General features: G+C 37.1%; 1 protein-coding gene across 4 annotated transcripts in view; it reads left to right on the forward strand.

The window, feature by feature from the left end:
- fermt2 (FERM domain containing kindlin 2) overlaps positions 1-17,859 on the forward strand; it is an 81,368-nt gene that overhangs the window by 41,716 nt on the left and 21,793 nt on the right. For 2 of the 4 annotated variants that reach the window (XM_079633070.1, XM_079633071.1), the window contains exons 5-8: positions 629-661; positions 8,576-8,801; positions 12,090-12,192; positions 14,840-14,947. In XM_079633070.1, coding sequence (XP_079489196.1) covers positions 629-661; positions 8,576-8,801; positions 12,090-12,192; positions 14,840-14,947 — 470 coding nt within the window. The remainder of the gene's footprint in view (positions 1-628; positions 662-8,575; positions 8,802-12,089; positions 12,193-14,839; positions 14,948-17,859) is intronic. The other 2 variants (XM_079633072.1, XM_079633073.1) reach the window with 1 other exon arrangement.

Raw genomic sequence — 17,859 nt, forward strand, 5'->3', positions numbered from 1 at the left:
TTGATCCGCTCTTAATTCAGTCGCTGTGATACGATTCGCTGTGATAACGGCATGATCAGGACACCAGCTCCACCCAGAAGTTTTTTTGCTCCTTTCCCTTCTTCCTCTACGGATCTCCAGCCGATACATCATCAGCTCTGGAAGTAGAGGCTCCGTCTTCACTTGTGTTCGGTATCTGAACTTTCTCCAGTGCTACTGTTGCTCACTTTTACACAAATAGGGTAAAAATGTGGTGTCCCATTTACCAGTCAGTTTGGAATAATATTAAGCAGCAGCAGATCATCATATCAGAATGATTTCTGAATGATCATGTGACACTGAAGACTGGAGTAATGATGCTGGAAATTCAGCTTTGATCACAGGAATAAACAGTTATTTTAAATTGTAGTATTTCGTTACGTTTTTACTGTATTTTTTTATCAAATAAATGCAGCCACAAGAAACCCTTTCCTTCTTTCTCTTTGAGATTTGAGTTATTTTCTTCTTGAAACTGTTGTTACATCTGGTCTCACTTTGCATGTTAACACTTTCCTTTCCTCCAAGCTGTTAATCTCTTTAATGTATCCTTTCATTCCCCCTCTTTCTCTCTTTGTTGTTTTCTTTTCTACTTTTCCTCTCCTTCCTCAAGCCTCTGAGATACTATACATTGGACCGGTAAAAGGTAAGGTTCCCTGTTTTCCTGATTTCCCGCATTGCTTCCTTCACCTCAGCTGGAGAAGTCACATGACCACTGCAGAGATCCCTGGCTCTGGTCACATGACTCTCTGCTTCAGTGACCCCTCAGCTGACGAGGGTCATGAGATGAGCTTTTGCCCAAACAGTGCATTCCCTTGCATTCGCTTATCGGTTCACAGTTTGGTCTCACTTTATCTATATAAAATTAGAGATTAAAAGAATGAAAGGTCAAGTCAAGGAGCCACACTAAGCCGTAGGGATGCTCCGCTCAGGATTTTTCTGAAAATATGCATTTTATTTTATTTTATTTTATTTTAACCCCAGCCAATACTGATATTGATTATTAAAGCTTTTATCAGGAGCTCATCATTTTTACAGCTTGTAAAAAAACAAACAGGATTACACAAAATACCACCATGTTCAGATGCACAGGAACATGGCTGTTCCCTGAGGAGCTTTCCTGAGGATCTTATTTCATTGGAGCATTTGGAAGGAAATGCCAGTGTTTGAAAGGCAACACAAAATACTGGTAAAGTTAAATGATATAAAAGTTATAAAGCCAAATACACAGGGAGCTTGATAGTAAAATAAAGGACTGATCACAAATTCAGAATGCAAATAAATGAACTCGCTGTATGCACATAAGATTGCACACCTAAAGGCAAGGCACTTTTATTTATAGAGTATTTAAAACCGCCACTGCTGACCAAAAGTGCTGTACAATCACTTCAGACAATAAAATACATACACAAACAAACAGGAAGACACACATGAATTCATAAAATTACATTGAACCAAAAGCCAGAGAGAAAAAATAAGTCTTTAGTGAGGATTTAAAGCTATCAAAAGCTTGAGCTTAAATAGGTAATTAAAAAATAAAATTGTAATTAAAATTTGTAATTAAAAAATAAAGCCGCCGCCACATTATACGTTAAGCATGTGAAATGCCTATGGACACTGCAACGATCATAATGATGTCACAACCTGTGGCGCCTTTTTAAAAAAACATAATTTATCATATAATTCATCCAAAATTGTACAAATATGTTATCTACTTTACTGCAATTCTGCAGATCTTTAAAGTCCCACAATAGTCAATAATTGAATCCCTTAAAGGGCACCTATTATGACATTTAAAATGTTCCTAATGTTGTTTAGGGAGTCCCCAACAACAGTTTTACATGCATGCAATGACAAAAAACACTTTTGTTGTCGTATAATATGCATTTATTTTTACCTGATTTGCTCACCGACTCCCAAATGATTCGTTCAACGACTCGTTTTTCAAACCCCTCCTTTGCGCGACGCTAATCTGCGTTGATTGGTCAGATGACCCAGCAGTGTTTTCAGAGATAATACTTATTTTTAACACGGAGTACAATGATGCTTTTATCAATTAAATTGTATTATAATAATGATTATAGTCCACTGCTTTATAGTTTGTAGTAAAAAACGAAAAATAAGATAAATAATTTAATGTTATGTTAGCGAGCATAGCCCAGAGTTCATATTGTAAAAGCACAATCAGTCTTTGTTTGCGTTAGCCCGATGCATAAACATAACGTTTTTACAAAAAAAAAAAATGCAGTTACGTTACAGTTATTACTCTATTCTTTAGACAACTCCGAAAACAACGACAAACACTTCACATATCTCAATACAATTGCCATTGAAGACCTAGAAGCTAAACGGTGCTTACACAACAAACAAAATAATTATTAAGCATGCTACATAAAACATAAAAGCAACAATTATTAATAACACTTACAGGTTGTGATACGGAGGAGGAAGCTGATGCAAATACACTTGGAACTGAACCTTCCTTCAATATCAGCCGGCTCGCGAATCCAAGTTTGATTGCATTTAAAAAGCAATCGTCTTCAAAATGACGCGAACAAAGCACAAGGCTCGGACTATACTTCTGTGGTATAGTTGTATATATGAATTGTAGCCACTTAGTCTTCAAATGCTCCTCCTTGGGCAGATGAAAAAAGTTGGCTTTTGAGCCGCACTTCAGAACACAGCGTCTCGTCGCCATGATATTTTCAAGTTTTCCCTGCTGGCCTTGGAGCGCAATAAGTGGGCGTATCGTATTCAAATAACTTGACAAGTTGACGTCATCTAGTCAGAGAAAAAGCTTCGGTCTTCTAACGATTCATAAAAATGACTCAGAGTCGACTCTTACTTTTGAAAGACAATAACTTTATATACGGTGCACTTTCATATTTCAAACTTTGCAGGATGTTTTTGTTCACTTAGATCTATGTTACACACTACATGAAAGGTACATTTCAAAATTCCATAATAGGTGCCCTTTAAAACGCATCTTTGATTACCAAAATTACATATTTAAATGTGTTTTCCTTGAAAAAAAAAAATCCATGCCTTAAAACATCTTGAATGTAACTCGACACTCTTGTCTCATTTAGTATACGCGGTTCTATGAATATGTAAATGAGCCCCGCCTCCACTCACTCACTCACTCAGAGATCCACTGGTTGACGATCACACGTTGATCTGATTGGTTACAAGGTAGATTGTGACGTTCAGTGATTTCAAACCGTGTTTTTGAGACTGTCTTTGGTTCACTGCAGTTTTAAGCAGAAAATACTCAGCAATGCTGTCGACTTATGAATATACACATGGTTAGTCTTAAAGCAGATTAAAAACACCACATAGACACATAAACAACATTAAAAACTTGATTTTCACCACAGGGGGACTTTAAAGCTTTCATTCTTTTAATTCTGCTAAGAGGTCTTGCCGATCTTGCAAACTTGACCAAACTTGAGCTTTGGAAAGCAGGGAGGTTTGCATGAGCTTGTGTTTCCGGTCTCCCACATTGGCATGTGTATGAATGGAAGTCAGTGGAATAAAAAGTGCAGTGTGACTGACTCTTAAGGCTAAGATGAATGTCCCCAGCAACTGGTTTCATTTGGTGCTGAATCTCCCAACACCTCAGAAAAAATAAAAAAAATGTTCCCTTAGTTGTGACATGAAAATGCCATGAAAAATTGGCAAAATGCTTCTTCTTTTTTTTTTTCGTACTGTGGGCAGGGGTAAAAACAAGTGAGCAGTGTAGTCTGATTCACAAGCAAACACTTATTTGATGATTGTGATCTGGCCTGCATTTCCTCAGACTTCAAAACCGAATGGTGACGTGGCAATGGTTGTGCACAAACCATTGGTTGTAATGTTTTTTTTTTCCCATTGCAAGCTCTCTAACAAACACAGTTTTAGTAAAACATATGTTATCTTAAAATTCTCTGTATAAAGTTTATGAAAAGCAAAAATAAGGCAGAAATTGTCCATGAAACCAAATATTAATAGAATCTGTAATTAATTTCAGAAAAATATAAAGAACTATTAATACTACTAATAATATGACTTTCTAAGACACTGCTGCCTTGCAGACACTGTAATTATCTAATTGATTAGCATAACAGTTTTAGACTTGACATATGAACGAGTGAACGCTCCTCTCACTTGCTCAATTGTTTAATATGTGCCTACAGACTCGTCATTAGGCAGAATGCATACATGATGACGTCACAATATGCTAATTAGGGCTGTCACGGTAACCGCAATATTGTAGTGCCGCGTGTCTGACGAGCCAACCGCAGAGGAATGCTAAAGTAATATTCACGTTTTCTTTTTTCATAAGGCTATACCCTTCTTGTTTTGCACTTTGTGCATGTGTATTGAATGTTAAATAAGTTAATAATGATAACAAGACTGTTTATCATGGTGATTTGTACAGAGGCTTTGTGGATTTGCACTTAAGCCTAAACAGACAGTGAATTAGGGATCGACTAAGCGCGTGCGATTACCTGCGTCTGTCTTTGAGGTCAAGTCATATATAATCGTGAAAAGGTTGCCGTGTCCAAGGAAAGCGAAATATTTGTCGCATCATGATTTTAACGTTTAAGGGTATTTACCATGAATGGCTTCAGCGGCAGCGCGAGAAAGCCGCGTGGGAAAAAAATCAGCGAGTCATGCATTGAATCAATGCCTTTGGTCTCTCTTAAAGGTGCTCTAAGCAATCTCGGTTGGCGTAACCTCTTGTTGATGTTTGAATTAGTATCAAACAAAACGGAGGCTAGCTAGACCCTGCCTCCTCCTCATCCACGCAATAACCCCCCAAACCCCACCCCACATCATTCTTGTCGGTTATTGGCTGGAACAGTTTGTTATGTTTCCTGCTGCGGGTCGCTCTGTTTATTGCTCAGTTTGTTTTTGCTGCTGTTTTGTGGAGCTTGGGCTCTCTGCAGAGACCGTGTTTTTTTACAGTGTGTTCAGGGGACAGGCAGCTAGCGGATAGTGAGGAGATGTTTGCGGTATGTGAAAAAAAAAAAATGTTTTGGCCTAAAAAAACGCGCGAGATCGCTTAGAGCACCTTTAAGCTTCAGCGTTACCCGTGCTGAGCCTTGAAAAGTAGAGCTCAGTTAAAAATGATTAACCATCTATCTTTTAACGAACCAGCGCTTTTGAACGTGTTCAGTAGTTGAGTGACAGCCTTTAAATTACAGAGACACGGTTTAGTTTCAGTTACATTGTTTACTAAAAATGTCCTCGTTATTGTTCATGCTGACCACATCGTAACACGTATTTATATACCGTATTTTCCGGACTATAAGTCGCTCTGGAGTATAAGACGCACCAGTCAGAAAATGCATCATGAAGAGGGAAAAAACATATATAAGTTGCACTGGACTATAAGTCGTATAGTATTTATAATTTATTTCACAAAATCCAAGACCAAGAACAGACATTGAATCTGGAAAGGTTATTCAGCTCCACAACAGCACACAGAACAACAGCTGAATAGTGTCCGGTGTGTTAGCGTAACACATTAACAGTTATTCAGCTGCACAACAGCATAAAGAACATATACCTGTGAGGCTGAATAGGCTAAACTAACATTAGCCAGCGAGTCCAACAAGTTACTGGTAAGCAAGTTCACCAAGCTCCCGATCTCATTCCTCAACACTGAATCCATTGAGTTCTTCCTCGATGTCGCTTCTGAACAACTCCGCTAACTAGAGCGCCCTCTCACGGCTGTAGACGGTAATGCTTTCTCTTGGTTCATCTCAGTCAGTATGAATTCATTTTGATATAGAAGTCGCACCCGACTATAAGTCGCAGGACCAGCCAAACTATGAAAAAAAAAAGTGTGACTTATAGTCCGGAAAATACAGTAGCAACAAATAAATATAATTAAATCAAAATAAACAAATGGCGATAATACCGGACATCGTGCTATTGAGCCACTCAAAATTACAGCAAAGGAAATTCCTTGACCGCAACAATGCTACTACAGACATGATTGTGAGCTAAAGCATCTGTGTGTTTGTGGATCAGGAGTTACTTGAGCATTCCTCAACAGTGTGTATAGTCGAGTAAACATCCTAACGCTGCTGATGTCCCTGATGGGAGTGAAACCCTCCAGTGACCTCGAGTTTCTGAGAACGCCCGTGAGCCCTTCCTCACGTCTCTCTCTTTTCTCATGACCTCGAGCTCTTCAGGACTGTGGCCTCCACTGGCTTTGCTTCAATGCCTCAGTGATTGGTCACTTGAGTGGTTAGAGAAAAATGTGTAGTGTAACTGTGATTTGTCTGATTTATGACCATAAACAAGTTAAAAAAAGTTGAGGAATGATAGAGTCTTCCCATAAAATTATATCTTAGCACAGCTAGTTTATTTTTGCAGTGCATTATTGCTCACACAACCTGCTTTTAGTGGTAATGTCCAAGGACAGGTGTTTTGTGTGGGCTGCCAAAAAGATTTTATTTTTAATTAGCTGATTTCACATTTATTTTAACATGATGTATCTAAAGGCAATTCCCTGTTTTAAAGAGAAATGGAAAAAATAACGGTGTTTTGTTGATCCCGTGGGTCCGATGATAATTCTGCTTCACAGAAGTGTTCACTTATGTCCATAAATTAGCAGTTTATTAGACCTTTCTCCATCAGTTGTTAGTTCAAATGATTAAATGTTATTTTTTAATACAGTAATGGGCTTTCTCAGCTTTGATATTCCTAGTTTTTTTGTTTACAAACCATTTTGTTGCCTATTTTTAATGCTCAGGAACTTTGTACATACAATAATAACCAATCGCACAAATATTTGAACAATAATCTACACCGCTTCATAAAGTGTGATTATTCACTTCAGCCGTGATTATATTCACAAAATACCACGGCCTCTCATACCGCTGTGCTATTATATAAGGTATAATACACATATATTAGGACACTTGCACTCATTAAGGCTTTGTTTTATTAATATTGTTCATCCTTTTAGCCCTAGCCATCTAAATGAAGGTTACAGTTGGGTGTCTCTATGGGTGCGTATACACATGTAACATCCATATTTGCACCGCTATAATGCTGCATTGACCAGTTAACATCCAGAAGTCTCTATTTAATAACCAACTGAAGCTGTTGAGGATGGGGGTAAATTGCTCCAGTTGTGCTGTAGGCATTGATGGGGAGCACTAATGTCCTGTGTGTTAATGATCTGTGATGATGATAACCGCTGGATTGGTGCACTGAGACCCTCCTGAATGCTTGTGTCCTGAGTCTCTGGGTTCATAGAGATGTCAGTCACCCCTCATGCTGCTGGTTTGCACTCGCAAAGTTTAATTCTGTGCTTTACTGTGTTCTGCATGCTGCCTTGATCAGAAATGTACAGTCATGTGAATGATTGTGTGTTTTATTGCATTTTTCAGTCATTGGATTTTAACGTGCGTGAATTTCGGACTCAGTGTGCAATTACCTTTAGTCTTAAATAATTATTTTAATAATGATAGTTCTTTTTGTAACAAAAAAAAATCTATCCAATTCAAATGTTTTGTTTTATAACAATGTAAAAATGTCAATTTAATCTAGTTTAATATTATAATCTGCAATTCTTTATCTTTTTATTCAGAATATAATGGAGGCAAAGCAAAAAAATATTGTTCATAACAAATGACATCAGTGTAGAAACATTATAAAGGACACTCAATATAGCAAATATATGCACACTATCTAGCCTTTATATATATACTTGGACTTTTTTCACACAACCTTTACAGTTATTGTAAATTAGCTTTTTTTCTATATTTTAATATTTTTTCCTTTTTTTAATTAATGTACATTTTTTACTCTATGTTTTGTGTTGTATTACGGTACTTTAAATTGCATTAAATTACAGAAAACTAGTTACCGGTAACCCTGCGACAGTGTTTCTATGTGGCGGCAAATTTGACATCTTTCTCTCTTCAAATCAATGAGACATTGTGTTTTTTTTAGTTTACTATATATATTTTTTTAGTTTCCATTTTCATTACTAAAGAAGTTTACACACAACTATGATGACTTCCCGTTCTGAGAACCCCGGAAATGTGAAGGATCAAATTGCAACCGCTCGAAGAGCACAAATAACCAACATTTACATCATGTTTACAAAACTAAATCGTACTCTACTGGTTGACACATTTCTGTAAAACAATTAATTGCATCCAAAATAAAAGCTTGTGTTTTAATACAAGTTGTTTTTACATAATATATGTGTGTGTACTGTGTATAATTATTTTGTATATATAATTACACACACATGCACGTATATATAAAAAAAAAAAAATCTTATTTATATATAAAATATATATATATTATATATAATGCAAATATTTTTTTTAAATATATACATGCATGTGTGTGTAATTATATATACAAATAATTATACACAGTACACGCACATATATTATGTAAACACAAACTTTTATTTTGGATGTGATTAATCGTTTCACAGCCCTAATATGCTATATGTCATTCTGCCCAGCCCTGCGTCTGGCTTTTCATGAGAATGGGGTGCCGCCTGTTTTAGGCGTTTACTGACAGTCGTGTTTCATTTCAGGGAGCATCTATTCTAGTCCCGGACTTTACAGCAAGACCATGACGCCTACCTATGACTCCCGGGACGGCAGCCCTCTGTCCCCCACCACGGCCTGGTTTGGAGACAGTCCCCTGTCCGAAGGCAATCCCAGCATCCTTGCTGTCAGCCAGCCCATCACCTCGCCAGACATTCTGGTCAAGATGTACAAACCACAGTCCCTCCTGGACAAGGCCAAGATCAACCAGGGGTAAGTTGGGGCAGATCTGATCTGCGAAGACTCTGTGATTCAGGGTATAAAGGGATAGTTCACCCATGATTTACTCACCCTGAAGTCATCCTAGGTGTATATGACATTCTTCCTTCAGACAAATACAATCAGAGTTATGTTAAAAACGTCCTGGCTCTTCCAAGCTTTATAATGGCAGTAAATGGCATTTCTGTTTTGAAGTCCATAAAAGTGCATCTATCCATGATAAAAGTGCATCTATTCATGATAAAAGTGTATCTATCCATGATAAAAGTGCATCTATCCATGATAAAAGTGCATCTATCCATGATAAAAATGCATCTATCCATCATAAAAGTGCATCTATCCATCATAAAAGTGCATCTATCTATGATAAAAGTGCATCTATCCATGATAAAAGTGCATATATCTATGATAAAAGTGCATCTATCTATGATAAAAGTGCATCTATCCATGATAAAAGTGCATATATCTATGATAAAAGTGCATCTATCCATGATAAAAGTGCATCTATCCATGATAAAAGTGCATCTATCCATGATAAAAGTGCATCTATCCGTGATAAAATTGCATCTATCCGTGATAAAAGTGCATATATCTATGATAAAAGTGCATCTATCCATGATAAAAGTGCATCTATCCATGATAAAAGTGCATCTATCCATGATAAAAGTGCATCTATCCGTGATAAAAGTGCATCTATCCATGATAAAAGTGCATATATCTATGATAAAAGTGCATCTATCCATGATAAAAGTGCATCTATCCATGATAAAAGTGCATCTATCCATGATAAAAGTGCATCTATCCGTGATAAAATTGCATCTATCCGTGATAAAAGTGCATCTAGCCGTGATAAAAGTGCATCTATCTGTGATAAAAGTGCATCTATCCATGATAAAAGTGCATCTGTCCATCATAAAAGTGCATCTATCAATCATAAAAGTGCATCTATCCATGATAAAAGTGCATCTATCCATGATAAAAGTGCATCTAGCCATGATAAAAGTGCATCTATCCATGATAAAAGTGCATCTATCCATGATAAAAATGCATCTATCAATCATAAAAGTGCATCTATTCATCATAAAAGTGCATCTATTCATCATAAAAATGAATCTAGCCATCATAAAAGTGCATCTATTCATCATAAAAATGCATCTATCAATCATAAATGTGCATCTAGCCATCATAAAAGTGCATCTAGCAATCATAAAAGTGCATCTATCTATGATAAAAGTGCATCTATCCATGATAAAAATGCATCTATCCATGATAAAAATGCATCTATTCATCATAAAAATGCATCTATCAATCATAAAAGTGCATCTAGCCATCATAAAAGTGCATCTATCCATCATAAAAGTGCATCTATCCATCATAAAAGTGCATCTATCCATCATAAAAGTGCATCTATCCATGATAAAAGTGCATCTATCCATGATAAAAGTGCATCTATCATGATAAAAGTGAATCTATCCATGATAAAAGTGCATCTAGCATGATAAAAGTGCATCTATCCATGATAAAAGTGCATCTATCCATGATAAAAGTGCATCTATCCATGATAAAAATGCATCTATCCATGATAAAAATGCATCTAGCCATCATAAAAGTGCATCTATTCATCATAAAAATGCATCTATTCATCATAAAAATGCATCTATTCATCATAAAAGTGCATCTATCCATCATAAAAGTGCATCTATCCATGATAAAAGTGCATCTATCCATGATAAAAATGCATCTAGCCATCATAAAAGTGCATCTATTCATCATAAAAATGCATCTATTCATCATAAAAATGCATCTATTCATCATAAAAGTGCATCTATTCATCATGATAAAAGTGCATCTATCTATGATAAAAGTGCATCACAAGAGTGTTACTCTTGTGGCGTAAGTCGACTTGCGTACGGCCGTCTGCCGGAAGCTAGTTATTTTAGTTGATAAAGTTTTAAATATGGATATTTTTCCATGTGGAGCACTTTAATGATGGATATGATGCACTTGTATGGACTAGGGATGTCAATTTTCACAAATTCCCATGATCGATCGTCGTTTAAATTAACAATCGATTAATCGTTAGCCTTGATATGCGTCTGCTGCAGTGACGGCCAACAGGGTCGGCAAATCCTGCTCAAAACGCTATGTTCCTCACCAAATGAGTGAGAATGGTTTTTAATCTAAATAAAGGGCTAGTAGGATTGTAAAATGTTTCGATGTGATTGATAATTTAATGAAATTAATTATTTAATAATCAAATATAATTACTACTACTAATACAACGCGCCACCACCGCCGCCTCAGACGCGTACAGAACGTGTGACTGGACGAGCTCTTCCTGAACACCGCACTGAACACGGCAACTAAACCCAATGCATTCACAACCATTTAATACAATAGTGTTCTCATGTGGTGTAATATGTCAGTCCCAAATTATTCATCGTTATTATTAGTCGTGCATTTCTGTTTGAGCTGCGCGCGCTGAATGAATATACCGTTAAACTGGAGCACTTAGTTTGCTAGCGCATTATTTAACTCAAAGAAAAGCATCCTATATGAGATTCATCAGATATATTCAAAATAAACATAATATTACAAATTATTTCTGCACAAAATGACGCGAATGCACAAGTGAACTTGAACTAAGTTACGTGCCATTCATTCAGAATGATCATGTTGTGGACGCGCTCTTCCTGGAGCAACACGACACGGCAACTAAACCCAAATAATGCACAATGTTGTATTACAATATTGTTCTCTTTATAATGTTATGTAATATGACAGTCCTGCCAATACTCATTAATAGTCGTGCAGTGCCGTTTGAGCCGCGCGCTGAAGCTGATCACGCGCACTACAGAGTTCATTCAAGGGATGCATCCAATATTAGATAAATCAGATATAGATCGGCATACACTAAATAAACACAATATTACAACTTACATTTGCACAAAACAAAGGCTGCGAATGAACACGCAAACTTAGTCATAATGAAGGTGTAAAATGGTCCCAAACAAAACGTGCTCGCTTTGTTTCGCGGTTTAGCAGCAGCACGCGCATGAACCTGCTTAATCCCTAGTGTGGACCTCAAAAAATAGTGCCCATTCACTGCCATTATAAAGCTAGGAAGAGCCAGGACATTTTTAATATAACTGATTGTATTCGTCTGAAGGAAGGAAGTCATATGCACCTAGTATGGCTTCAGGGTGAGTAAATCACGGGCTAATTTTAATTTTTGGGTGAACTATCCCTTTATGTTGTGCTCCTCTGAATGTGTTTGTGAAGGTGGCTGGACTCCTCCAGGTCACTGATGGAACAGGATGTGAAGGAGAACGAGGTTCTTCTACTCCGGTTCAAGTACCACAGCTTCTTTGACCTCAACCCAAAGGTAACACACTGACCTGTGTTTGAAAACTCAACATTGTTATCATGCTTATTTCAGTGCCAGATACACACGACACTGACTGGCTAATTGCCTATTATTGAAGTCATATACGAGATGTTTGTGGGAAGCCATTAACGTAAAAGCTTTTAATTAGTCGTGTTTATTCACACATCATTATTACTATTGCTTGTTATTTGAACAAACCTCTTATAGTCATTTGTGCTCCAGACATATTACTTTCTGTTACTTTGCCATGAGATTATACTATGGCTGGTTCACACAAAAATTAAAATTCATTGAAAAGTCATAATTTACTTTGTTTTAAACTCATAAGACTTTCGTTCATCTTCGTAACACAAATTAACATATTTTTAATGAAATCTGAGAGATTTCTGTCCCTCCAATGAAAGTCCATTCACCCAAAACGTCCATAAGGAGATTGTAAAATAAATTCATGAATTGAGTGCTTTAATCCAAGTCTTCAGAAGACACATGATCACTTTACATGATGAACAGGTTTAATTCAGGCTTTTATTCACACACAGGGCCTAAAATTCGCCAGGCGTCAAATGCGAGTAAAAGTATAGTGTTGGCAAGTATATGAAATGGCAGTTGCTGGTAAAATTTTTATGAATTCTAACAATGACATTGCACGAATATTAAACTGGGTTTTTATCACGTCTTATTGGGTTTTTATCACGTCTTCTTGCACTTGAGCGGACAAATTCACACAAAATTGTGTAATTAAATAGCGAGTATCCTAGTAAACATAGTCGGTTGTCTCAAATGAACGTAAACGTTTAAGAAATTAAATTATGTGTTCAGCATCAGTCTATTAGATCCGTGCGTTCGCTCTTAAAGTGACAGCAGCCTAATATTCCTGCTGCCTGTTTTTATCTTAATCAAACGACAAAAGACAAAGAAAAAATCACTCACTGGTCTTGACTGAATAACTTTTATAAAGATGTTTATTTTTTAAAGTAAAGACTATGCAGTGTTATTTTACATTTGCTTGCTTTATCAAATTTCTGAACCTGAAAACTTCTGTCAGACCTAAAAACCTCAAAAAAAACAACAACTGAAAAGCACTGTTTATTTCATGGCCGGTAAAAAATATGTATGTCGGTAAATTTTCTAAAGTCACCGGCCATTGGCAGGTGTGGCTAAAAAGTTAGTTTTAGGCCCTGTTCACATATATGTGCTGTGTTTCCTGAATGTCACATGTCATAAGGTGTTTAGTATCTTACTGCCCATTTACGTCAAAACTAGGCTAGGTTGTAACTTACTGGTTTTATTTACAACCAAATTATAAAATTATAAAACCAAATTTTATTTGCTGGTGGAACCGGGATAGTTGTATCCCGGTTCCTGAAAACTACTGTTAGACCAACTTGAAAACCTTGTTATATTGTAATTATTTGTGCTTTTGCTTGTAATTATACTATTACAATGACAAATACTATTGACTAGCATTACCAAACATGGACGTTTCATTATTATTTTAATTTAATACTGTGAAGCTGCTTTGATACAATCTGTATTGTGAAAAGCGCTATACAAATATTCTTGACTTGACTTGACTTGTAATTTGATTATTTGTTTTTATTTTATTACTGACTGTTTAATTGTCTTGAATATTTTTTTTTTTTAAGTATATTAGTGAGGCTAGTAGTTTTAGCTGTCGGATCAAAATTGGAGTAGAGAATTGTCAATTTTCACTGGTATCTAACATTTTGGTGTCATAACTGCCTGTTTTAGGCCCTGTTCACATATGGCGCTTTTCCACTGCAGTTTATTACCGCTTCATAAGTGATTATAGATTTTAGACTGAGCGTTATAGTCGCTGAAAAACTTTTTCATTCCTGGTCGCAATATCCAATATCCACCTTGTCTATTGACCACGATGCAGACATTATTTTTTTCAAGTTAATTATTATTATTATTTTATATTTTTCAAGCAAGTCGTTTAATAAAAATAGTGCCATCAAATAATGCTGTGGTGTCTGTTGCCGACTATTTAAATTTAGCGGGTTTGGCGTCTCGTGTTGCAAATCAACGATATTTCACTGGTATAGTGACGATTCTGGTCGTTGCTGGAGGTGGAAGTATTGGTCCATCAATTGTTTATTATACAAATATTTAATTCAATAACTATATTTGACCCTGGATCACAAACCCAGTCTGGAATCGCACGGGTATATCTGTGGCAATAGCCAACTATACATTGGGTCAAAATTATCCATTTTTCTTTTATGCCAAAAATCATTAGGATATTAAGATCATGTTGAAGATATTTAGTACATTTCCTGCCGTAAATATATAAAACATGTATTTTTGTGAGTGAGTGCAGCACAATCGTGAACATAAATGCACAACTTTAAAGGAGATTTTCTCAATGTTTAAATTTTTTTGCTCCCTCAGATTCCAGATTTTCAATAGTTGTATCTCGGGCAAAAATTATCCTATCCTAACAAACCACACATCAATGGAAAGCTTATTTATTCAGCTTTCATGTGATATATAAATCTCAATTTTAAAAAAATGACCCATGTGACCCATTTCGGCATTATTTTTGTGGTCCAGGGTCACCTATGTGTGCTGTGTTTCCTGATCAGAGCATGTCATGAGTGTGTTTTTAACTCTCCTGCAGTATGACGCCATCAGGGTGAACCAGCTGTACGAACAGGCCAAGTGGGCCATCCTACTGGAGGAAATCGAATGCACCGAGGAAGAGATGATGATGTTCGCCGCGCTCCAGGTATGTGCACGTCAGAGCCATGGCAGGATTGATGTGAACTGTTAGGATTGCAGTGTAAGCCCGGCGTTTGACAGCCTGCAGTCTTCACTCGGGTCCTCTCGCCCTGGTAATGGATTGGATGGGCTCTGTGCCTGCGCCGCATCTGCAGTGTGCAAACGTTTGGCTTTGGCCAACGATGACCCTGCTATTTCAGACCCTCGTAAATGTTGAGTGACAACACCTCCGGACGCCTCACTGTCTTCACATCATGTAAATATAGAGTGGGCGTCTGTTACAGGGAGGTGGGACATGGAGGACCACCCAGAGTCTGATGTACTAAGGAGGTGTGGGTTTCTCCAGCAGGGATTTCTGGAGATGTATCAGTGGTGTCGACTTTCTCTGTTTACGCACTGCGAGTTTAAATTAGTCAGATCTGTCCCTCCCCATCAGTCCACGTTGTGTGTCTGTGGATATGACAGGGTGTCCGCGGGGTCTTAAAGTATTCAAAGTTGATAAATCAATTTAGAGGAAATTAAGGCCTTTAAAAAGTGTTAGATGCTATTTTCCAAGGTATTAAAGATGCATTGTGTAATATTTAGGAGGATCTGTTGATAGAAATGCAATATCATATACATAACGATGTTTTGAGTGGTGTGTAAAGACTAGGGCTGTTGGAACGAATTCCGAAAATTCGAATATAATTCGAATATTTAAAAAATCTATACTATTCGAATGCTGAAGTTACTATTCGAATATTGCTTTTTTTTGTATATATAATATGCAATCTTGCCTTTCTCGCCAACTTGGCTTACATACGCATGTGAAAATGAAATGCTTTTGTTTCGTCTGATAAACAATACATTTTTTAATCGTAACACAATTGTGCGCGTTATCCACGCTGCATCGTCATAACAATACTGTCAATAATGGCGGCGAGGAATGTCTCCATGGAAACGGAGATCACCACTCCTGACAATTTGAGAAGCGATGTGTGGAAGGTGTTTGGATTTCAAATCATAAATGGGAAAATCACAAATAAAGAAGTGGCAATTTGCAGAATATGCTAAATCTGAATGAAATATCACTCCTCAACTTGCAACCTTACTGTGCGTTCACACCGGACGCGAATAGCGCGTCAAATTCTAGCCTGCCGCGTCTAGTTATACGCTTGACCACTGTCCATTCGCGCGTCAAGAGCGTAACGCGTCTTTGCATTGACTTAACATTGAAATCACTCGCGCCTGACACTCTATTCGCGTCCGGTGTGAACGGTGTGATCTGACAACGCTACACCCTGACAAACTAGGCGATCTGTCCAAGGAACCGCTGCTAAAACAGGCAAGAATTACTTCTTTTCTGCCTCTCTCTTCATCACGGGGCTTACCAGCTGTCTGCCAAAAGGCGATTACTGACAAACTGACACGGTTTATCTGTAAAGATATGAGACTGATCAACATCACGCAGGGGTCTGGATTTAAAGATTGTATTCACGAGCTTGAGCCAATGGTAGCTACACGGTTCCTAGCCGCGCAACAATCACTGACAGAGTTGTGAAACTCTGACACAACAGCAGACAACTGATCAGTGGAAAAATGTCCATTAAAGTTGCCAAATTAAAGTCATTAATTTTTATTCATTGTAATGTTAGCTGTTCCTCTAGTGGACAGAACGTGTAACAACAACCAAATGCTATAGTGGCATTGACGATTCATAAGCCTGTGAAATGTCGCAAATATTAATAATAGGATGAATTTGAGCATTTAATATTCGAATATTATTCGAATATTAAATAAAATAAGGAATGAAATTCGAATAGTATTATAGAGGAAGATTGACAGCCCTAGTAAAGACCTTACATAATGAACCGTTATGTTTTTATTACCTTAGAATTAAGCATTTCTATCTACACACACACCGCGGGTCCCTTTATATGTTTCTACAGTGGCCCTGAGCGGACAAAACACATTTCGTCACAATGTTGTTCTTCATGCAAAATAAGCGAATAAAACACTGACACGATGATGAACAAGTAACAATCATAATTTTACTGAATAATTGAGTAAAGCTAATTTCTTAATTTATCTTTGTAAAGAAACCTCATCTTTTCCTGTCGGCCACTGTAACTTCTGTTGGGTGCAATTCACAACCTCACCACTAGATGCCGCTAAAAATCACACTGCACCTTTAAATTTTGGATATTTGTCCAAAGAATTGTATTAATTTGTCAATTAATTATCTTTTGCTTCGTTCCCACACTTCTGAATTATGTTGCATTGATAAGGAATTATCACAAACAAAGACTGTTTAGTTGTGCTATCTTACAATCAATATATAGTAAATGTAAGTTAAAGTGTCGCCGATGTAACCGGTTAAAACTTGAAGTGGCGATGAGGACTTAGAATGAATGGAAAGAGTCTTAAAAGGTATTAAATGTAACTCCTGTATATACCCTGGCCTGTATGAGGTTGGCTCATGGTCCGTGTCTCCGGGTAGAAGAGCTCGTCAACATCAAACATCAGCAGGTCTAAGTTTAGCCAGCGGTATAGCGAGTCTGTTAACCGCTGAGAGAAATAGGCATGTCATTCACTTACTAACCACTCTTATCCGAGCAGAGAAATGGTGACATGAAAATGCCTTCCGGCCTCCATTTTGAAAGTGGAGCTGTCATCAGTGAGCGTTTGCCCGTATCAGTGAGTGTGCTTGGGTAGTCCAGCTGTTCAGCGCAGCGCCTCGGGGATCGCTTGACCGCTAGTTTTAATTAGAAGAAAGAAGTCACAGGCTTTAAGCTCGTACAGAAAATAAAGTTGCTTCACCTTCAAAACTTGTTGTTTGTTCATCTCATGAGAAGGGTTATTATTGTAAACCATAACTATTAAAAACATCTCTGTTAATTGAAATAAAGCTCAAATAAAATATAAATATTAGTTATAATA

The sequence above is a fragment of the Phoxinus phoxinus genome, assembly GCF_949152265.1.
Source record: "Phoxinus phoxinus genome assembly, chromosome: 13".
In the NCBI taxonomy this organism is placed as follows: domain Eukaryota; kingdom Metazoa; phylum Chordata; class Actinopteri; order Cypriniformes; family Leuciscidae; genus Phoxinus; species Phoxinus phoxinus.